The sequence below is a fragment of the Apostichopus japonicus genome, chromosome 4, assembly GCF_037975245.1.
Source record: "Apostichopus japonicus isolate 1M-3 chromosome 4, ASM3797524v1, whole genome shotgun sequence".
In the NCBI taxonomy this organism is placed as follows: Eukaryota; Metazoa; Echinodermata; class Holothuroidea; order Aspidochirotida; family Stichopodidae; genus Apostichopus; species Apostichopus japonicus.
In genome coordinates, this window is record NC_092564.1 from 22,603,060 (window position 1) to 22,626,646 (window position 23,587).

The following is a 23,587-nucleotide window of genomic DNA, read 5'->3' on the forward strand; positions in this document are numbered from 1 at the left end:
AGGGACTAGTAATTGATCATTTGACCCTTGTTTTAGTATTATGACCAAAGAAAGCAAGACACACAAAATGAAAGAGAACAAAGACTGAAATGATTTGGATCATGTGAGAATTGTAATTACAGTTATTATTCATGTTTTGTACTAAATAAATGGGCCCATATAAGGATATAAGATTAAATATATTTACAGTTATTGGTGCGCATGAAACCCATTATAAGAAAACGTTATGAATTTAAGATGACTGTTGCACACGATCAGCAGTTCAGGAAAAGACCGCTGAAGGCATCAGAGATCAAATTTTGTAAGTAATTTGTAATTTGTAAGTAATAAGTAATTGTAATTTTGTAATTTCCACGACATCTGGTTCCAGGTTGAAATGATTTACAACTCGAGCAATATTGTTGAACAGATAGATCCAATAAAACAATTTTAGTACGTTCCATTGATATGAAAAGTCAAACGTCTACTTGGGCATAGTAATATTAATATTCAAAACTGAATTGAGAGTTAACAACATCACAGTGCAGAGTAACTCTAACAGGGGAATGTCCTTCTTAGATATACCAGATGTTCACTATATTTGATGTATTCAAAGATTCGAAATAAAAATGAATTAATTGAGTCTAACTTCTCCACAATGACACCCATATGTGAGGTAACTGGGATCAAATCCCGCTCGTTGCCGGTCTGTATTAGTTTGTTTGTACCATGTATAACATGTCGTCGAAAACATGTTGACAAACATTCAGTTGCAAGTGTCAGCCATATGTCACAAAATGTACTAGTCATCATGTTTTATTTGAAGCCAGAGGAATGTCCAAATCTGGTTTACACAGGACTTCACAACTTTTTATTCAAGTAAGTACAGCATAATGGGTTCCAGCTTTGTTCTTACCAATAAAGTGAAACATTATTATAGCTTTGGTCAGTCAGAATTGTGTAAAGGCCCATTCCAATACTTATCAATTTTGGGTCTAAAAGGGAGCAAAAGAAATCATCTTTAGTCAATACAGTAGAACGTCACATGTGTAAGTAAAATCTGTGAGGATTAGCCACAGATTTGAGCTTCTTGCAAACTAGCCGAACATTTTCTGGTGCATGATGAGACCATTTGTCCGTGCTAGTTTTTAGTAATTTCCCATCAAATAAACTAGGCTTTTAATATTCTTTATTTATAATGGAAATAAATCGATTGCGAAAAGACTTATTTGGCAGGAAGCATTCAGATAAACTTTTTTCAATATATCTTTGCAATATGTAAAAAATTCTCTCAAACTAACCTTTAACTGTGACGGTGAAAGAACATCCATCAGTATTTTCAGACAAATCTTCACAAAAACAAGTCACTGTTGTTACTCCCACTGGAAATTCATTTTGGCTTGTTGCATTACAAGAAGCTTGAATGCCTGTGTCAATGTTGTCAGAACATGATGTCACAAAGTCAACTCTTGCAGTGGTTCCTTCTTGCAGCTTTGCATCAGTATCTATATCATTTGGACAGCTAGCATTAGGATGAGTTACATCTTCAAATTATAAAGGCAGACAAGAAAGGTTAACTAGCAAATGTTTTTTAACAGATGTGATAGTACTGTTGATTTCACTATTGGAAGGTGCTAAGAAATATCATCGCTCATTTTCTCACTCTAGTTTTGCAACAAATTTATTGTCACAAAAGATATAGTATGTCGTCTAAAATATGATGCTAATAAATGCAGTTGCAAGTGTCAGCCACATATCATAAAATCTACCAGTAATTATGTTTTACAAGCTAAACGAATGTCTAAAAATTGTTAACACTTGTCTTCACAACTTTTCATTGAAGGAAGTAAAATATCATGGGTATAAGTATAGGTAACAGCTTCATGTTGATCAATAAAGTTGAACATAAATATAGCTTCGATCGGTCTGAAATATCATAAAGGCCCATTCCGATATTTGGTATCAATTTTTGTTTTAGGAATGGACCATAGGTAGAGAGTTTTGGTCAGTAAAACATCACATCTGTAGGTAAGATCTGTGCAGATCAGCCACTAAGCTAAGCTTCTTGCCAAACGAACCTTATCTGGTGCTTAATTGATGCATGCATTTGTTCGTAATAGTTTTTCCGTAACTTCCCATCAAATAAATTAGGCTTTTAATGATCTTTGTTGATAATGGAAATAAATTTGTGAGAAGAGACTGAACTAAACAGGAAGCATTCAGATATCCTTTTTTTTTTACTTCTTAGCAACATGTAAGAAATTTACTCAAAATAACCTTTAACTTTGACGATGAAAGAACATTCATCAGTATTTTTAGACAAATCTTCACAAGAACAAGTCACTGTTGTTACTCCCACTGGAAATTCACTTTGGCTTGTTGCATTACAAGTAGCTTGAATGCCTTTGTCAACGTTGTCAGAACATGATGGCACAAAATCAACTGTTGCAGTGGTTCCTTCTTGCAGCCTTGCATCAGTATCTATATCATTTGGACAGCTAGCATTAGGATGAGTCACATCTTCAAATGGTAAAAGCAGACAAGAAAGGTTAACTTGTAAATGCTTTGTTTACAGATGTGATAGTATTGTAGATTTAACTATTGAAAGGTGCTAAGAAATAAAATTCTCTCATTGTCTAGCTCAAGATTAGCAACAAATTCATGGTCACAAAAGCTATAGTATGTCGTCTAAAAGATGTTGTCAATAAATGCAGTTGCAAGTGTCAGCCACATATCATAAAAACTGCCAGTAATGATGTTTTTCAAGTTAAAAGATGTCTAAAACTTGTTAACACTTGTCCTCACAACTTTTCATTCAACGGAGAAAAACATCACGGGTATAGGTATTGGTTACAGCTCTGTTGTTTATCAATAAAGTTGAACATTAACATAGCTTTGGTCAGTCCGAAATGTCATAAAGGCCCATTCCGATACTTAGTATCAATTTTTGTGTTTCAGAGGTACCATAAGAAGAAATTTTAGTCGAGGAAGTAAAACATCACAAGTGTAGGTATGATCTGTACAGATCAGCCACGGAGTTAAGCTTCTAGCCAAACGAACCTTATCTGGAGCTCAATTGATGCGAGCATTTGTCCGTAATAGTTTTTCCGTAACTTCCCATCAAATGAACTAGGCTTTTAATGATCTTCGTTGATAATGGAAATATTGTTTGAGAAAAGACTCAATTAAACAAGAAGCATTCAGATAACCTTTTTTTTTTAATTCTTAGCAATATGTAAGAACTTCACTCGAAATAACCTTTAACTGTGATAGTGAAAGAACATTCATCAGTATTTTGAGACAAATCTTCACAAGAACAAGTCACTGTTGTTACTCCCACTGGAAATTCACTTTGGCTTGTTGCATTACAAGAAGCTTGAATGCCTGTGTCAATGTTGTCAGAACATGATGTCACAAAGTTAACTCTTGCAGTGGTTCCTTCTTGCAGCCTTGCATCAGTATCTACATCATTTGGACAGCTAGCATTAGGATGAGTCACATCTTCAAATTATAAAAGCAGACAAGAAAGGTTAACTAGCAAATGTTTTTTTAACAGATGTAATAGTATTGTAGATTTAACTATTGGAAAGTGCTAAGAAAAAAACTTGCTCATTGTCTAACTCTAAATTGGCAACAAATTTATTGTCACAAAAGATTTAGTATGTCGTCTAAAAGATGCTGCTAATAAATGCAGTTGTAAGTGTCAGCCACATCTCATAAAATCTACCAGTAATGATGTTTTTCAAGCTAAAAGAATGTCTAAAACTTGTTAGCACTTGTCTTTACAACTTTCATTGAAGGAAGTAAAACATCATGGGTATAAGTATAGGTAATAGCTTTGTTGTTTATCAATAAAATTAAACATAAATATAGCTTTGATCCGTGTGAAATGTCAAAAAGCACCATTCCGATATTTGGTGTCAATTTTTGTGTTAGAAAAGGACCATAAGTAGAGATTTCTGGTCAAGGAAGTAAAACATCACATGTGTAGGTAAGATGTGTGCATATCAGCCCCTGAGGTAAGCTTCTTGCCAAACTAACCTTATCTGGTGCTTAATTGATGCATGCATTTGTCCGTAATAGTTTTTCCGTAACTTCCAATCAAATGAACTATGCTTCTAATGATCTTTGTTGATAATGGAAATATGCTTTCGAAAAAAAGACTCAATTAAACAAGAAGCATTCATATAACCCTTTTTTAAACTTCTTAGCAATATGTAAGGATTTCACTCAAACTAACCTTTAACTGTGATAGTGAAAGAACATCCATCAGTATTTTGAGACAAATCTTCACAAGAACAATTCACTGTTGTTACTCCCACTGGAAATTCACTTTGGCTTGTTGCATTACAAACAGCTTGAATGCCTGTGTCAACGTTGTCAGAACATTTTGTCACAAAATCAACTCTTGCAGTGGTTCCTTTTTGCAGCCTTGCATCAGTATCTATATCATCTGGACAGCTAGCCGTAGGATGAGTCACATCTTCAAATTATAAAGGCAGACAAGAAAGGTTAACTAGCAAATGTACTTAAATGTGATAATACTGTTGATTTCATTATTGGAAGGCGCTAAGAAATATCATTGCTTATTGTCTAACTCTCTATTTGCAACAAATTGATGGTCACAAACGCTATAGTACGTCGTGTAAAAGATGCTGCTAATAAATGCAGTTGCAATTGTCAGCCACATATCATTAAATCTACCAGTAATGATGTTTTTTAAGCTAAAAGAATGTCTAAAACTTGTTGACACTTGTCTTCACAACTTTTCATTGAAGGAAGTAAAACATCATGGGTATAAGTATAGGTAACAGCTTCATGTTTATCAATAAATTTGAACATAAATATAGCTTTGGTCAGTCTGAAATATCATAAAGGCCCATTCCGATATTTGGTATCAATGTTTGTTTTAGGAATGGACCATAGGTAGGGAGTTTTGGTCAGTAAAACATGTCATCTGTAGGTAAGATCTGTGCAGATCAGCCACTGAGCTAAGCTTCTTGCCAAAATAACCTTATCTGGTGCTTAATTGATGCATGCATTTGTCCGTAACAGTTTTTCCGTAACTTCCCATCAAATAAATTAGGCTTTAAATGATCTTTGTTGATAATGGAAATAAATTTGTGAGAAGAGACTGAACTAAACAGGAAGCATTCAGATATCCTTTTTTTTTAATTCTTAGCAATATGTAAGAACTTCACTCGAAATAACCTTTAACTTTGACGATGAAAGAACATTCATCAGTATTTTTAGACAAATCTTCACAAGAACAAGTCACTGTTGTTACTCCCACTGGAAATTCACTTTGGCTTGTTGCATTACAAGTAGCTTGAATGCCTGTGTCAACGTTGTCAGAACATTTTGTCACAAAATCAACTGTTGCAGTGGTTCCTTCTTGCAGCCTTGCATCAGTATCTTTATCATTTGGACAGCTAGCATTAGGATGAGTCACATCTTCAAATGGTAAAAGCAGACAAGAAAGGTTAACTTGTAAATGCTTTGTTTACAGATGTGATAGTATTGTAGATTTAACTATTGAAAGGTGCTAAGAAATAAAATTCTCTCATTGTCTAGCTCAAGATTAGCAACAAATTCATGGTCACAAAAGCTATAGTATGTCGTCCAAAAGATGTTGTCAATAAATGCAGTTGCAAGTGTCAGCCACATATCATTAAAACTGCCAGTAATGATGTTTTTCAAGTTAAAAGATGTCTAAAACTTGTTAACACTTATCCTCACAACTTTTCATTCAACGGAGAAAAACATCACGGGTATAGGTATTGGTTACAGCTCTGTTGTTTATCAATAAAGTTGAACATTAACATAGCTTTGGTCAGTCTGAAATGTCATAAAGGCCCATTCCGATACTTAGTATCAATTTTTGTGTTTCAGAGGTACCATAAGAAGAAATTTTAGTCGAGGAAGTAAACATCACAAGTGTAGGTATGATCTGTACAGATCAGCCACGGAGTTAAGCTTCTAGCCAAACGAACCTTATCTGGAGCTCAATTGATGCGAGCATTTGTCCGTAATAGTTTTTCCGTAACTTCCCATCAAATGAACTAGGCTTTTAATGATCTTCGTTGATAATGGAAATATTGTTTGAGAAAAGACTCAATTAAACAAGAAGCATTCAGATAACCTTTTTTTTTTAATTCTTAGCAATATGTAAAAACTTCACTCGAAATAACCTTTAACTGTGATAGTGAAAGAACATTCATCAGTATTTTGAGACAAATCTTCACAAGAACAAGTCACTGTTGTTACTCCCACTGGAAATTCACTTTGGCTTGTTGCATTACAAGAAGCTTGAATGCCTGTGTCAATGTTGTCAGAACATGATGTCACAAAGTTAACTCTTGCAGTGGTTCCTTCTTGCAGCCTTGCATCAGTATCTACATCATTTGGACAGCTAGCATTAGGATGAGTCACATCTTCAAATTATAAAAGCAGACAAGAAAGGTTAACTAGCAAATGTTTTTTTAACAGATGTAATAGTATTGTAGATTTAACTATTGGAAAGTGCTAAGAAAAAAACTTGCTCATTGTCTAACTCTAAATTGGCAACAAATTTATTGTCACAAAAGATTTAGTATGTCGTCTAAAAGATGCTGCTAATAAATGCAGTTGTAAGTGTCAGCCACATCTCATAAAATCTACCAGTAATGATGTTTTTCAAGCTAAAAGAATGTCTAAAACTTGTTAGCACTTGTCTTTACAACTTTCATTGAAGGAAGTAAAACATCATGGGTATAAGTATAGGTAATAGCTTTGTTGTTTATCAATAAAATTAAACATAAATATAGCTTTGATCCGTCTGAAATGTCAAAAAGCACCATTCCGATATTTGGTGTCAATTTTTGTGTTAGAAAAGGACCATAAGTAGAGATTTCTGGTCAAGGAAGTAAAACATCACATGTGTAGGTAAGATGTGTGCATATCAGCCCCTGAGGTAAGCTTCTTGCCAAACTAACCTTATCTGGTGCTTAATTGATGCATGCATTTGTCCGTAATAGTTTTTCCGTAACTTCCAATCAAATGAACTATGCTTCTAATGATCTTTGTTGATAATGGAAATATGCTTTCGAAAAAAAGACTCAATTAAACAAGAAGCATTCATATAACCCTTTTTTAAACTTCTTAGCAATATGTAAGGATTTCACTCAAACTAACCTTTAACTGTGATAGTGAAAGAACATCCATCAGTATTTTGAGACAAATCTTCACAAGAACAATTCACTGTTGTTACTCCCACTGGAAATTCACTTTGGCTTGTTGCATTACAAACAGCTTGAATGCCTGTGTCAACGTTGTCAGAACATTTTGTCACAAAATCAACTCTTGCAGTGGTTCCTTTTTGCAGCCTTGCATCAGTATCTATATCATCTGGACAGCTAGCCGTAGGATGAGTCACATCTTCAAATTATAAAGGCAGACAAGAAAGGTTAACTAGCAAATGTACTTAAATGTGATAATACTGTTGATTTCATTATTGGGAGGCGCTAAGAAATATCATTGCTTATTGTCTAACTCTCTATTTGCAACAAATTGATGGTCACAAACGCTATAGTACGTCGTGTAAAAGATGCTGCTAATAAATGCAGTTGCAATTGTCAGCCACATATCATTAAATCTACCAGTAATGATGTTTTTTAAGCTAAAAGAATGTCTAAAACTTGTTGACACTTGTCTTCACAACTTTTCATTGAAGGAAGTAAAACATCATGGGTATAAGTATAGGTAACAGCTTCATGTTTATCAATAAATTTGAACATAAATATAGCTTTGATCAGTCTGAAATATCATAAAGGCCCATTCCGATATTTGGTATCAATGTTTGTTTTAGGAATGGACCATAGGTAGGGAGTTTTGGTCAGTAAAACATGTCATCTGTAGGTAAGATCTGTGCAGATCAGCCACTGAGCTAAGCTTCTTGCCAAAATAACCTTATCTGGTGCTTAATTGATGCATGCATTTGTCCGTAACAGTTTTTCCGTAACTTCCCATCAAATAAATTAGGCTTTAAATGATCTTTGTTGATAATGGAAATAAATTTGTGAGAAGAGACTGAACTAAACAGGAAGCATTCAGATATCCTTTTTTTTTAATTCTTAGCAATATGTAAGAACTTCACTCGAAATAACCTTTAACTTTGACGATGAAAGAACATTCATCAGTATTTTTAGACAAATCTTCACAAGAACAAGTCACTGTTGTTACTCCCACTGGAAATTCACTTTGGCTTGTTGCATTACAAGTAGCTTGAATGCCTGTGTCAACGTTGTCAGAACATGATGTCACAAAATCAACTGTTGCAGTGGTTCCTTCTTGCAGCCTTGCATCAGTATCTTTATCATTTGGACAGCTAGCATTAGGATGAGTCACATCTTCAAATGGTAAAAGCAGACAAGAAAGGTTAACTTGTAAATGCTTTGTTTACAGATGTGATAGTATTGTAGATTTAACTATTGAAAGGTGCTAAGAAATAAAATTCTCTCATTGTCTAGCTCAAGATTAGCAACAAATTCATGGTCACAAAAGCTATAGTATGTCGTCCAAAAGATGTTGTCAATAAATGCAGTTGCAAGTGTCAGCCACATATCATTAAAACTGCCAGTAATGATGTTTTTCAAGTTAAAAGATGTCTAAAACTTGTTAACACTTATCCTCACAACTTTTCATTCAACGGAGAAAAACATCACGGGTATAGGTATTGGTTACAGCTCTGTTGTTTATCAATAAAGTTGAACATTAACATAGCTTTGGTCAGTCTGAAATGTCATAAAGGCCCATTCCGATACTTAGTATCAATTTTTGTGTTTCAGAGGTACCATAAGAAGAAATTTTAGTCGAGGAAGTAAAACATCACAAGTGTAGGTATGATCTGTACAGCTCAGCCACGGAGTTAAGCTTCTAGCCAAACGAACCTTATCTGGAGCTCAATTGATGCGAGCATTTGTCCGTAATAGTTTTTCCGTAACTTCCCATCAAATGAACTAGGCTTTTAATGATCTTCGTTGATAATGGAAATATTGTTTGAGAAAAGACTCAATTAAACAAGAAGCATTCAGATAACCTTTTTTTTTTAATTCTTAGCAATATGTAAAAACTTCACTCGAAATAACCTTTAACTGTGATAGTGAAAGAACATTCATCAGTATTTTGAGACAAATCTTCACAAGAACAAGTCACTGTTGTTACTCCCACTGGAAATTCACTTTGGCTTGTTGCATTACAAGAAGCTTGAATGCCTGTGTCAATGTTGTCAGAACATGATGTCACAAAGTTAACTCTTGCAGTGGTTCCTTCTTGCAGCCTTGCATCAGTATCTACATCATTTGGACAGCTAGCATTAGGATGAGTCACATCTTCAAATTATAAAGGCAGACAAGAAAGGTTAACTAGCAAATGTTTTTTTAACAGATGTAATAGTATTGTAGATTTAACTATTGGAAAGTGCTAAGAAAAAAACTTGCTCATTGTCTAACTCTAAATTGGCAACAAATTTATTGTCACAAAAGATTTAGTATGTCGTCTAAAAGATGCTGCTAATAAATGCAGTTGTAAGTGTCAGCCACATCTCATAAAATCTACCAGTAATGATGTTTTTCAAGCTAAAAGAATGTCTAAAACTTGTTAGCACTTGTCTTTACAACTTTCATTGAAGGAAGTAAAACATCATGGGTATAAGTATAGGTAATAGCTTTGTTGTTTATCAATAAAATTAAACATAAATATAGCTTTGATCCGTCTGAAATGTCAAAAAGCACCATTCCGATATTTGGTGTCAATTTTTGTGTTAGAAAAGGACCATAAGTAGAGATTTCTGGTCAAGGAAGTAAAACATCACATGTGTAGGTAAGATGTGTGCATATCAGCCCCTGAGGTAAGCTTCTTGCCAAACTAACCTTATCTGGTGCTTAATTGATGCATGCATTTGTCCGTAATAGTTTTTCCGTAACTTCCAATCAAATGAACTATGCTTCTAATGATCTTTGTTGATAATGGAAATATGCTTTCGAAAAAAAGACTCAATTAAACAAGAAGCATTCATATAACCCTTTTTTAAACTTCTTAGCAATATGTAAGGATTTCACTCAAACTAACCTTTAACTGTGATAGTGAAAGAACATCCATCAGTATTTTGAGACAAATCTTCACAAGAACAATTCACTGTTGTTACTCCCACTGGAAATTCACTTTGGCTTGTTGCATTACAAACAGCTTGAATGCCTGTGTCAACGTTGTCAGAACATTTTGTCACAAAATCAACTCTTGCAGTGGTTCCTTTTTGCAGCCTTGCATCAGTATCTATATCATCTGGACAGCTAGCCGTAGGATGAGTCACATCTTCAAATTATAAAGGCAGACAAGAAAGGTTAACTAGCAAATGTACTTAAATGTGATAATACTGTTGATTTCATTATTGGGAGGCGCTAAGAAATATCATTGCTTATTGTCTAACTCTCTATTTGCAACAAATTGATGGTCACAAACGCTATAGTACGTCGTGTAAAAGATGCTGCTAATAAATGCAGTTGCAATTGTCAGCCACATATCATTAAATCTACCAGTAATGATGTTTTTTAAGCTAAAAGAATGTCTAAAACTTGTTGACACTTGTCTTCACAACTTTTCATTGAAGGAAGTAAAACATCATGGGTATAAGTATAGGTAACAGCTTCATGTTTATCAATAAATTTGAACATAAATATAGCTTTGATCAGTCTGAAATATCATAAAGGCCCATTCCGATATTTGGTATCAATGTTTGTTTTAGGAATGGACCATAGGTAGGGAGTTTTGGTCAGTAAAACATGTCATCTGTAGGTAAGATCTGTGCAGATCAGCCACTGAGCTAAGCTTCTTGCCAAAATAACCTTATCTGGTGCTTAATTGATACATGCATTTGTCCGTAACAGTTTTTCCGTAACTTCCCATCAAATAAATTAGGCTTTAAATGATCTTTGTTGATAATGGAAATAAATTTGTGAGAAGAGACTGAACTAAACAGGAAGCATTCAGATATCCTTTTTTTTTAATTCTTAGCAATATGTAAGAACTTCACTCGAAATAACCTTTAACTTTGACGATGAAAGAACATTCATCAGTATTTTTAGACAAATCTTCACAAGAACAAGTCACTGTTGTTACTCCCACTGGAAATTCACTTTGGCTTGTTGCATTACAAGTAGCTTGAATGCCTGTGTCAACGTTGTCAGAACATTTTGTCACAAAATCAACTGTTGCAGTGGTTCCTTCTTGCAGCCTTGCATCAGTATCTTTATCATTTGGACAGCTAGCATTAGGATGAGTCACATCTTCAAATGGTAAAAGCAGACAAGAAAGGTTAACTTGTAAATGCTTTGTTTACAGATGTGATAGTATTGTAGATTTAACTATTGAAAGGTGCTAAGAAATAAAATTCTCTCATTGTCTAGCTCAAGATTAGCAACAAATTCATGGTCACAAAAGCTATAGTATGTCGTCCAAAAGATGTTGTCAATAAATGCAGTTGCAAGTGTCAGCCACATATCATTAAAACTGCCAGTAATGATGTTTTTCAAGTTAAAAGATGTCTAAAACTTGTTAACACTTATCCTCACAACTTTTCATTCAACGGAGAAAAACATCACGGGTATAGGTATTGGTTACAGCTCTGTTGTTTATCAATAAAGTTGAACATTAACATAGCTTTGGTCAGTCTGAAATGTCATAAAGGCCCATTCCGATACTTAGTATCAATTTTTGTGTTTCAGAGGTACCATAAGAAGAAATTTTAGTCGAGGAAGTAAACATCACAAGTGTAGGTATGATCTGTACAGATCAGCCACGGAGTTAAGCTTCTAGCCAAACGAACCTTATCTGGAGCTCAATTGATGCGAGCATTTGTCCGTAATAGTTTTTCCGTAACTTCCCATCAAATGAACTAGGCTTTTAATGATCTTCGTTGATAATGGAAATATTGTTTGAGAAAAGACTCAATTAAACAAGAAGCATTCAGATAACCTTTTTTTTTAATTCTTAGCAATATGTAAGAACTTCACTCGAAATAACCTTTAACTGTGATAGTGAAAGAACATTCATCAGTATTTTGAGACAAATCTTCACAAGAACAAGTCACTGTTGTTACTCCCACTGGAAATTCACTTTGGCTTGTTGCATTACAAGCAGCTTGAATGCCTGCGTCAATGTTGTCAGAACATGTTGTCACAAAGTCAACTCTTGCAGTGGTTCCTTCTTGCAGCCTTGCATCAGTATCTTTATCATTTGGACAGCTAGCATTAGGATGAGTCACATCTTCAAATTATAAAAGCAGACAAGAAAGGTTAACTAGCAAATGTTTTTTTAACAGATGTAATAGTATTGTAGATTTAACTATTGGAAAGTGCTAAGAAAAAAACTTGCTCATTGTCTAACTCTAAATTGGCAACAAATTTATTGTCACAAAAGATTTAGTATGTCGTCTAAAAGATGCTGCTAATAAATGCAGTTGTAAGTGTCAGCCACATCTCATAAAATCTACCAGTAATGATGTTTTTCAAGCTAAAAGAATGTCTAAAACTTGTTAGCACTTGTCTTTACAACTTTCATTGAAGGAAGTAAAACATCATGGGTATAAGTATAGGTAATAGCTTTGGTGTTTATCAATAAAATTAAACATAAATATAGCTTTGATCCGTCTGAAATGTCAAAAAGCACCATTCCGATATTTGGTGTCAATTTTTGTGTTAGAAAAGGACCATAAGTAGAGATTTCTGGTCAAGGAAGTAAAACATCACATGTGTAGGTAAGATGTGTGCATATCAGCCCCTGAGGTAAGCTTCTTGCCAAACTAACCTTATCTGGTGCTTAATTGATGCATGCATTTGTCCGTAATAGTTTTTCCGTAACTTCCAATCAAATGAACTAGGCTTTTAATGATCTTTGTTGAAAGGAAATATGCTTTCGAAAAAAAGACTCAATTAAACAGGAAGCATTCATATAACCCTTTTTTTAACTTCTTAGCAATATGTCAGGATTTCACTCAAACTAACCTTTAACTGTGATAGTGAAAGAACATTCATCAGTATTTTGAGACAAATCTTCACAAGAACAATTCACTGTTGTTACTCCCACTGGAAATTCACTTTGGCTTGTTGCATTACAAACAGCTTGAATGCCTGTGTCAACGTTGTCAGAACATGATGTCACAAAATCAACTGTTGCAGTGGTTCCTTTTTGCAGCCTTGCATCAGTATCTATATCATCTGGACAGCTAGCCGTAGGATGAGTCACATCTTCAAATTATAAAGGCAGACAAGAAAGGTTAACTAGCAAATGTACTTAGATGTGATAATACTGTTGATTTCATTATTGGAAGGCGCTAAGAAATATCATTGCTTATTGTCTAACTCTCAATTTGCAACAAATTGATGGTCACAAACGCTATAGTATGTCGTGTAAAAGATGCTGCTAATAAATGCAGTTGCAAGTGTCAGCCACATATCATAAAATCTGCCAGTAATGATGTTTTTCAAGTTAAAAGAATGTCTAAAACTTGTTAACACTTGTCCTCACAACTTTTTATTCAACGGAGAAAAACATCACGGGTATAGGTATTGGTTACAGCTCTGTTGTTTATCAATAAAGTTGAACATTAACATAGCTTTGGTCAGTCTGAAATGTCATAAAGGCCCATTCCGATACTTAGTATCAATTTTTGTGTTTCAGAGGTACCATAAGAAGAAATTTTAGTCGAGGAAGTAAAACATCACAAGTGTAGGTATGATCTGTACAGTTCAGCCACGGAGTTAAGCTTCTAGCCAAACGAACCTTATCTGGAGCTCAATTGATGCGAGCATTTGTCCGTAATAGTTTTTCCGTAACTTCCCATCAAATGAACTAGGCTTTTAATGATCTTCGTTGATAATGGAAATATTGTTTGAGAAAAGACTCAATTAAACAAGAAGCATTCAGATAACCTTTTTTTTTAATTCTTAGCAATATGTAAGAACTTCACTCGAAATAACCTTTAACTGTGATAGTGAAAGAACATTCATCAGTATTTTGAGACAAATCTTCACAAGAACAAGTCACTGTTGTTACTCCCACTGGAAATTCACTTTGGCTTGTTGCATTACAAGAAGCTTGAATGCCTGTGTCAATGTTGTCAGAACATGATGTCACAAAGTTAACTCTTGCAGTGGTTCCTTCTTGCAGCCTTGCATCAGTATCTTTATCATTTGGACAGCTAGCATTAGGATGAGTCACATCTTCAAATTATAAAAGCAGACAAGAAAGGTTAACTAGCAAATGTTTTTTTTAACAGATGTAATAGTATTGTAGATTTAACTATTGGAAAGTGCTAAGAAAAAAACTTGCTCATTGTCTAACTCTAAATTGGCAACAAATTTATTGTCACAAAAGATTTAGTATGTCGTCTAAAAGATGCTGCTAATAAATGCAGTTGTAAGTGTCAGCCACATCTCATAAAATCTACCAGTAATGATGTTTTTCAAGCTAAAAGAATGTCTAAAACTTGTTAGCACTTGTCTTTACAACTTTCATTGAAGGAAGTAAAACATCATGGGTATAAGTATAGGTAATAGCTTTGTTGTTTATCAATAAAATTAAACATAAATATAGCTTTGATCCGTCTGAAATGTCAAAAAGCACCATTCCGATATTTGGTATCAATTTTTGTGTTAGAAAAGGACCATAAGTAGAGATTTCTGGTCAAGGAAGTAAAACATCACATGTGTAGGTAAGATGTGTGCATATCAGCCCCTGAGGTAAGCTTCTTGCCAAACTAACCTTATCTGGTGCTTAATTGATGCATGCATTTGTCCGTAATAGTTTTTCCGTAACTTCCAATCAAATGAACTAGGCTTTTAATGATCTTTGTTGATAATGGAAATATTGTTTGAGAAAAGACTCAATTAAACAAGAAGCATTCAGATAACCTTTTTTTTTTAATTCTTAGCAATGTTTAAGAACTTCACTCGAAATAACCTTTAACTGTGATAGTGAAAGAACATTCATCAGTATTTTGAGACAAATCTTCACAAGAACAATTCACTGTTGTTACTCCCACTGGAAATTCACTTTGGCTTGTTGCATTACAAACAGCTTGAATGCCTGTGTCAACGTTGTCAGAACATGTTGTCACAAAATCAACTCTTGCAGTGGTTCCTTCTTGCAGCCTTGCATCAGTATCTATATCATTTGGACAGCTAGCCGTTGGGGGGGGGGGGGCAAATCTTCAAGTTATAAACGAAAAAAAAATTAACTAATGTACTCAGATATAATTCTACTGTCAATTTAATTATTGGAAGGTGATAAGAAATGACACTGCCCAATGTCCAATGATAAATGTTCAAGAGATCGATTATCAAAAAAGCTATTCATGTCGTCTTAATATGCTGGCAATAAGTGCAGTTGCAAGTGTCAGCCACATATCACAAATTCTACTAGTCATGACGTTTTGTTTTAAGCCGGAAGAATGTCCAAAACTGGTTTACACCGGTCTTTACAAGTTTTCAATCAAGGAAGTACAACATTATTGGTGTAGATAACAATTGCAGACATAAGGTCAATCGTTACAATAGCTTTGGTCACTTAAAATTGTATATACCCTCTCTAGTACTGATCAAATGCATAGCCAGTCAAAATCCACCTATATAGCTGCTCATCAAATCTGTCTTTCCTTTCATATTCGAAACCACTGAATTCCTGTAAAATGATACTTTGGGGTCATTTAGTGAATCAGAATGTTGCGCAAACATCTTCTTAATTGTGGTGAACAACTGAAGAATCATGGATAAGATCATTACGTTGCACATCTTATCACTACATTGCATTGTATTTTGCAATAATTGAAGTAAACATTCTGTTAGTCTGCGATGGTGCCATTGTGCAGTCCTCAGACCAATATCCAAGGCACATTTGCAAAGTCACAAACATTAATACGTAATAAATACACAATTAAGATTCATAAGAGTAACATTAAATCTAATTACTGAATATGTTAAGCACCAAACATGAATTAAGTACTTGATAAGTGTGCCTGGTAGTATCTTTCTCTTTTGGAAGGAAGATAAAATGTTGCTCGCTTCAGGACGGGTAAAAAATTGCAAAGATAGTGCACCGATTAACTGCGATTAAAGCTTTACCTAGTTTTCGGCAGATCCATCTTTCACGTTGACAGTTTCGCGAAGAAGACCCGGAGACGCATCTTCTGTAGCGCCAATTCCTACCAAAGCATATCAAGTAATTGGGCAAATTGTTAATGTTAGCTCCACTTGTAACGATTGCAGTAGATGGAGGGGGTCTTCTTCCAGTATCTGTACATCTCTCATTTTCATCCCGTACTGTCGGATTTCCCGTTAAACATTTTAAGCCACCTGCATAATGAAACGTACGTCTTTGGGCATTGTTGCATCCCCGTGTTTGACATGATTGCCCATCTGGGGAAAAGATATCAAAGGAATTTTAAATTGGTCTAAAACCTCAAACTGCGATATGTGGGTAGAGACAATTTCACTGGAATGGTTTACATAATGAAACTTTGAACTCTGATAAGTTTAAATTATGGCAAGAAGAAACCCGATAACAAACTGCTTATCTACTACAAAAAAGCCTGCGCAGGTAAATATATAAAGAGTTAGAGGGCGTGACATTTTACCTAGGTTCTTTATTAGTCTAACTCTGTCCATGTTGCTCTATTCATTGTTCAATGGTCAAATTTGACTGTATATCCATCTGTCTCTTGTAAATGATGTAATTTTTAGTCCCACAAGGAAAAACAAGTCAGGTACTTTAACTTTTTAAAGTAGGGGTATACACTTTTGTAATTGCTTTTCTAATTAAAGCACTGCAGTTAATTATCTGTGCTTGCAGAGCACTCAAAAGGCAAAGATAGCAATGCCCTTATCTTGAAACTATGCAACACATTATCAAAGATGTGTACAATCGCTAGAGATTAATACAGTATAGCTTGCTACATGTCTGGCTATGTGGCTAGTTTATCTGAGTCGCCTCTTCTCAATGTTGCCATACAACACAAATGATGATCTTCTTCACCTGATCATACAAAGTGACAACCAGAAAGTAATGAGATTTGGTGAGTCCTTGCCACCTTTTATGTAGAATATCTGATGTAAACTGCCCATGCAAGGAAATAACCTTAATAAGGTGGATCCAAATGTTAATAATCATTAAGGCTTCACTTCATTAAGGCTTTACTTTAAACTGTTATTAAAAGGTTTAGAGAACCGAATTTCTATTGACCATAAATGAACTTTGACCGCTGAAAACAATAGCGGATTCATACTGAATAATGTGAACCCACGTTAAGTGTGAGGTTTACTAAAGCTCTACTGTTTGAGTTACCATGATAGAACCCATTCAGAGATCAGACCTTCAATTCTGTTGACCTAAAATGACCCAACATGCTGCTAAACTTACCAGAAGTAGCAATAACGAGCATAGCGAACATAAATCCAAATTCCTTCCAAATAGTTGGAAAAGCCATGACCTGAAAAAACAAACAATAAAATTGATACGGTCAATTATATGAATAATTAAAGGGCCCTGCAGACCAAACTAAACATATGGATGCATAGTTACACAATTGTAATTTTATCTATGAGGTAAGTTCCTGTTTTGTGGACCGTAATATTAATACAAAGATTACCCAAATTGATAGCTTTTCTTTAATATACGTCCAAAAGTCAGCTAAATGAGTTTCTTCTATCATGTTGCAAGGATGTCATTCGTTTCTCATATATTCTTGTAAACTTCAATACTTGATAACCTTCAGCTGGCACATTCGATGTCCCTAAATCAATTTGTTTATCCTTGTTGAAAATTGTCATATGTTTAACGTTAAGTTAGTCTCGACAGACAAGGTCTTGTTGCTTATGCTGAAAAGTTTAATCTCTCTGTCTCACTCTCTACATGCTTGAGGTGGTATATCAGTTAAAAGACAACTCTTCTTGTTACAAAAATGTGTCCCCATTGAAATGTGTGCATTTGTAATAATACCTCATAAGGCAGGCTGTTACTCAGATTGTAGAAACAGAGATACTGACAAATATTGCTTAAAGGTCAAGGGTCATGATGATCTTTGATTTGCTCTGTGGTGTAGTTCTATCCTTCAATTTCTGAAAATTGGTGAAATAATTCATCAAATTGCACCAGAATACAAAATTAGTTGTTCCTTCCTCAGTGCAAACTTTTTGGTAGTTTCATTCAAGCTGTTTAACTGGGCTCACCTTTTTAATAATTTGACTAACAAACACAGCAACTACAGTGTCAATCAGCGCAGCAACATGTGTATAACAATGTATGCAAAGTAAAGGCAATGCATGATTACAACACCATAATGTAGGCCTACCATCATATAAGTTTAACATTAATAGTGAGATTTAGTGTTTCTGGACTGTTGTACTCTAACAGCCTATCTTACTCTCATAGACATTTAATTGAGGAAATCAATGATACTTTCATGAGATTTGTTTTTGATCTTATAGTTGTTGTCACTCCTAGTTAAAACTAATGGAAACTCTTGTGCTGTGTAATTAGCAAAAAGGATGTGTTCTTTATTTTGCTGTTTTAATTTGAATGTAATTTAAATTGTTTTAAAGATATAAACTGAGGCATTAATGAATCACTATTATTCTATATATGATTTATCTAGGCTACTGTTCTAATTATTTTGGGATATTTATTTAGTTGTGGTTCCTTCCTACATTTTTTTGGCAATTGGTTATGTGTGGTATTGAATTAATTATATTATTTTCACCACATTTGCAAAACTTCAAATCCAAAGAAATAAAAAAAAATTAAAAAAGAAAATAAAGAAGCATAACAAACACTAGCAATGATTGCAAACCTTTACAATGCAAGATATTTAAGTTACAGTTTTGAATAACCTACTTCCAAAAAGTTCACAACCTTAAAGATTAACTGACCCCTAGTCAAAACACTAGTCAACTGTCAGAGTACACAAATGGAAGCTACATTCGGTGCAAAAGTTGGGTCAATTGAGACAAATTTAGACCACTTTAGGCTTCCCTGTTTACTACCAAGTTAGTAGGTTTGTGTATAAGGTACAAAACTTCAGGCTCTCACAAAGTCACACTGCAAAAACTTGATGCCTCACTAGGTAATGTGAGAAACTTGATGGTGCCATGAGTGGCCAACTTGTCAGCAATTCATTGATGGGTAGGGTTCAGCTGTGAGAATTATAAAATTACTTACATACCACATTACTTGACAATTTGTATGTAAGTAAATGGGCAATCATATGGAGTATTTTGCCTTATGGGCCTATCATAGGTATTGATCACTCTCCCCAATCATATGAAGCATTCCAATGGTTGCCATCACGGTTTCCAGTCGCCAAAGTTTTGAATTTGAAGATAAAATTAAAGGCGTGAATAGTGCAATATTTTAGAGGGTCGGTAAAATTATAGTGTTGGATGGACGTATATATGATAAGCTGATGGGCTTGTGGCGCACGTAATTAATTGAAGAGTCCCCTGGTCTCTCTGATTGTGTTACTCCAGTATTTTACAATAGCGCGCTCAATTAGTTTAACGCAGTGTCAGAACCGTATGCGTAATTTTTTTCCCAGGACGAACGTGTCAATTTTTACGCGATTGAGCGCATGAAGATAGCTATGTTGTCAGCTTGGCGCCTTTTTCGCACGTATCTGAATATATGAAATATGAAGTCGGCAAAAATCCTACTAGAGGACATTAACGCCAACCGAGATAACAAAACAAGAGTAAGATAACAACACAAGAGTTAGTAAGCTTGTCTTTGAAGCAGTCTGATGGCAAAGCATTCTAATCTTTTAAGGTTCGAGGTAAGGAGGAATATTGATATAAATGCTTTCTAGTGTAGGGAACTTGTAAGTTAAGATCATGTTTTTTCTTTTGTAAACACTTTTTGTTGGAATTAGTCTTTATCAATTGATTTTATAAATTGCAGACGTGTGTGCTTTCTTCTTGATTTAAGCAGGGCCAATCTAGTTTGCTTATTTGTCACACAAAATCTAGCTGCTCTTCTCTGAATAGCTTCTACTTCATCTACATTACACTGGTGGTAGGTGTCCCAGACTACTTAAGCACTCTCGATAACTGGCCTGAAAAAAAAGTTATGCATGCTGTACTTTTAACATCTGTGGGACACCTTGAGAGGTTACGACCTATAAAGCCAAGAACACGGTTTGCTTTATTGGTTATGTTATTGATATGTTTATCCCATTTATTTTAGTAAATACACTGAAAACTGGTCATTTAGGATATCTCCTTTGGTTTTGCTTTCACTTTGCCGTACTAGTTCATGATGCTTCTTTCAACGGAGGTATATAGTTAAAGTGTGTACTACGTGCTTATACATACCTTTAAGTCAATATTGCATCATGGTCACTCTTCTTGACTCTATATGTGCAATAATTTGAGATTAATTTCTGACTCAGTAAAGTGCAGAGAATTTTGTTGAAATATTGAATTTAATTTTTTTTTAAATTAGTATTAGATGTATAACTTGCTTTAGGGTCAACGGACTACCTATCTAATTTTCCTTATGTATCCAGTACATATTTTGTGTGTGATCATCTAGTTCAAAATCTGTTGAAATGTTTGGAAAGCTCTTTTCGTTCTCAAGATAAACACATTTGATTTTGTTTATAAATGGGGAAACATTAGATATGTGCAAACTATGATGTTACCCTCATCGCTATTTGTTATTTAAGCCCCTAATTACAAGACCACATATATTATTGAATAATGTGATGTTCTTCTTTTCAAAGAAGGTTAACAATAGAAATATTTATCAAAGTCGCAGAAGGCCACAAACCTGTGTTCAGTGTCCTTGAAACGAAGGTTTAAAACCAAAGGAACAATAAAACAGTAAATTAGGATGTTACTTCCTTTACATCATCAGTATGCATAATTAGCCAATGTTTATTCATAAATATATCTACAACTGAGAAAATACTTTTTCAATAGTCAATCTTTGATGGATTTTGATGGAAGTTGCAGCTATTTTCATCATTTCTAATAGCTATTAAAATGATCAGAACAATAAAGTTCCTAGGTGTCCGCTGGAAGTTGGGCAGTGATGCACGTTTCAGGTCGCTGTCAAAGAAAAACAAACCCCTTACAATTACGTTCTGCTTTTATTTCTCTAAACATCAGACACAAAGTTCGAGATTTTTTATATGGCTTTTAAGCGGCCAACCCTTCGCCAGTTCTTAGCAATACTGCAATAGTGCAGCAGCCTACCCTATATTCGTTTCATCATGCATGATATGTAGAAAAATCCCTATGTGGCAGCATTCGTTTACGTACTACTTTCGTGGGTATGGTTTGGAAGCAAAACTTTGTGCCGAAAATAGTAGTACACGCATGCGTAATACGATGTGTTGCCGAAGACGCGCTCCTTTATGAAAACTGAATTCAAGTGGCATATCAGGAAAAGTGCCAAAAAGCAACAGGAGAACATATTTTTGACCTGTTATCAATCAGGATCTGTTTTTATGTTGGTTTTTTATATGATTTTTTTTTTTATAAAAGCTAGAGTGAACAATAGCACCCAAAAATTGACATAAGTCAAGGGCTTATGTAGGCTTTGAGGCACTCTAAGAGAAATCCACATGGGCCAATCAGTTGTTCACAGCAGTAAGTGAGGGTTCAGATAAGCATCGGGCACATTTTGTAAGATGCTCATGCACCCTGCTCTCGAAGGTCTGTGCGCCGTTAAAAGAAATAAAATCATTATGTACAGCTGCCTCCATAACCTTGCTGATAATGCAGAGCAGAGAGATGGGTCGGTACATAGAAGGATTAGACTTTGAGTCTCTCTTATGAATTGCGATAACAGCCTGACAGCATGTTGAAGAGCATGAATGGAAGTATATGTGGTGGAAAATCGGGCCAATTTCAGACCCCTTTAGGCCTCCCATGACCGCGTACGAATATGGTTTACTACTGAGCGAAGTGGTTTGCTTACGAGTGACGAAAAATCCAGGCTCTTATAGCAACAAATCTGCGCAGTCATGATACGGAAAATCGATAGTGCCATGTAAGGCAAATTTGCACGCTATCCAATGATGGGTAGCGTTAAGCTAGTGAGAACTTTTATCTAGGACATAGAAACCACATTACTCTTGTGATTTAGTGTGTAAGTCAATGGGGCTTGTAAAGGGTGTATGCTACCCTCATTCGTCCTGGGGCAAAAACTACGCGAGCCGTTTGCGGCTCTAAGTTTGTCTCTGGGCCAATTTTTATAGCACGCAAATAGGTTACAGTTAACGGCGTAAAAATCACTAAAATTTAATAAACACAGCCTGCATAGAAGTAGGGCCATGCTAAACTATAGAAATTACGGGAGAAATCGTAGTCACAATTCGGTCGATCCCTATATAAAAGTAACAAACATACAAACGTGGATGATACGGTGTAAACTCAATTCGCGGCGCTACTTTAAAACGAAATATAAAAGCGTGGCTTTCGTGGTACAGCGAGTTGTAACATCGTTTTTAATAACGGCTTCCACTGGAGCAACGTTTTGAACTAACAATCGCTTATCACTTGGGTGAATACTGAATAGTGGTAATACATGGATGTAACATCAGTCATTACCAACAACCGAAGTACAACAAATTAAGTTTCTAGAGGGAAAAATTTTATTAGCTATTTGTTTAACTTGATATTAACAAATAAGTCGTAAAGAGGGATTCATCTATTATCACAGTTCGTCTAAATTGGATACGTTGTTACAGAGGTGAAAATATGCAAACTTGCACTGAGAGTTGACAAAAAGCTTCATGGAAAGGGTGGGTTCATAAAGCACGTCAATATTTCTCGCAGACGTAACGAAAGGTCATGTTTCTTAGTCTCCCATTTTTAGTGGAGAAATAATTGAGAAAAGCTTTGTATATTTAGCATGCAGGAACCTGGCGATGGTTTTGTCACCGTTTAATTTCACTTTTTTAATACCATTCTCTGATATCACGTCGGGCACTCTCAACACAAGTGAAAGCATTCGCTGTCACGGCGCGATTAAAACTATGTATTAACTGCGTATCATCAGCATATTGATGCATTCTTATACCATGCGTCCTAATTTTTTCAAATAAACCACACGTAGACATAATTAAAACAAAAGCTGCCGATAAGTCAAGAAAACAAAAAGTCCAAGTTATTATCATGAATGGCAGACAGGATGTCATTCTGTACTTGAGCAGTTGCAGTTATATGGTATGTTTTTGACACCGAATGAAAAACCTCATAATGTCGGGGAAGCATGGCTCCTGCAATTTAGCATTGTGTATATTCTTTAATAAAAGACTATTAAATGTTAATATAACAATAAGGGTAAAGTAGACACAGAATGGTAGCATTAAAACTACAAAGAGGGGAAACTTAAATACCGGGAGCCTCGCGGGAGGCTGCTACAGACCTGGAAACCCCACCCTACCGAAAAATCTCAGAAAGATTGTGTTCTTTTATACCATATTGAACTAGGCTATTAAACAACCTCTTCAATAACTGTTGCAATGAATGGTGTACTTAATGGAGATGTGTCTGTAATGTGTCAAACAATGTGGGTT

At 35.0% G+C, this 23,587-nt stretch overlaps 1 protein-coding gene across 5 annotated transcripts in view; it reads right to left on the reverse strand.

Annotated features, from left to right (window-relative positions):
- Positions 1-23,587, reverse strand: part of LOC139966826 (uncharacterized) — a 44,106-nt gene that overhangs the window by 16,453 nt on the left and 4,066 nt on the right. Inside the window, exons 2-16 of one of the 5 annotated variants that reach the window (XM_071970209.1) lie at positions 17,428-17,497; positions 16,134-16,427; positions 13,017-13,259; positions 12,037-12,279; positions 11,058-11,300; positions 10,087-10,329; positions 9,105-9,347; positions 8,124-8,366; positions 7,153-7,395; positions 6,171-6,413; positions 5,191-5,433; positions 4,220-4,462; positions 3,238-3,480; positions 2,257-2,499; positions 1,281-1,523 (exon numbers count right to left, since the gene is read on the reverse strand). In XM_071970209.1, the coding sequence (XP_071826310.1) occupies positions 1,281-1,523; positions 2,257-2,499; positions 3,238-3,480; positions 4,220-4,462; positions 5,191-5,433; positions 6,171-6,413; positions 7,153-7,395; positions 8,124-8,366; positions 9,105-9,347; positions 10,087-10,329; positions 11,058-11,300; positions 12,037-12,279; positions 13,017-13,259; positions 16,134-16,427; positions 17,428-17,494 (3,520 nt within the window). In that variant the 5' untranslated portion in view covers positions 17,495-17,497. The remainder of the gene's footprint in view (positions 1-1,280; positions 1,524-2,256; positions 2,500-3,237; positions 3,481-4,219; positions 4,463-5,190; positions 5,434-6,170; positions 6,414-7,152; positions 7,396-8,123; positions 8,367-9,104; positions 9,348-10,086; positions 10,330-11,057; positions 11,301-12,036; positions 12,280-13,016; positions 13,260-16,133; positions 16,428-17,427; positions 17,498-23,587) is intronic. The other 4 variants (XM_071970212.1, XM_071970211.1, XM_071970210.1 and 1 more) reach the window with 4 other exon arrangements.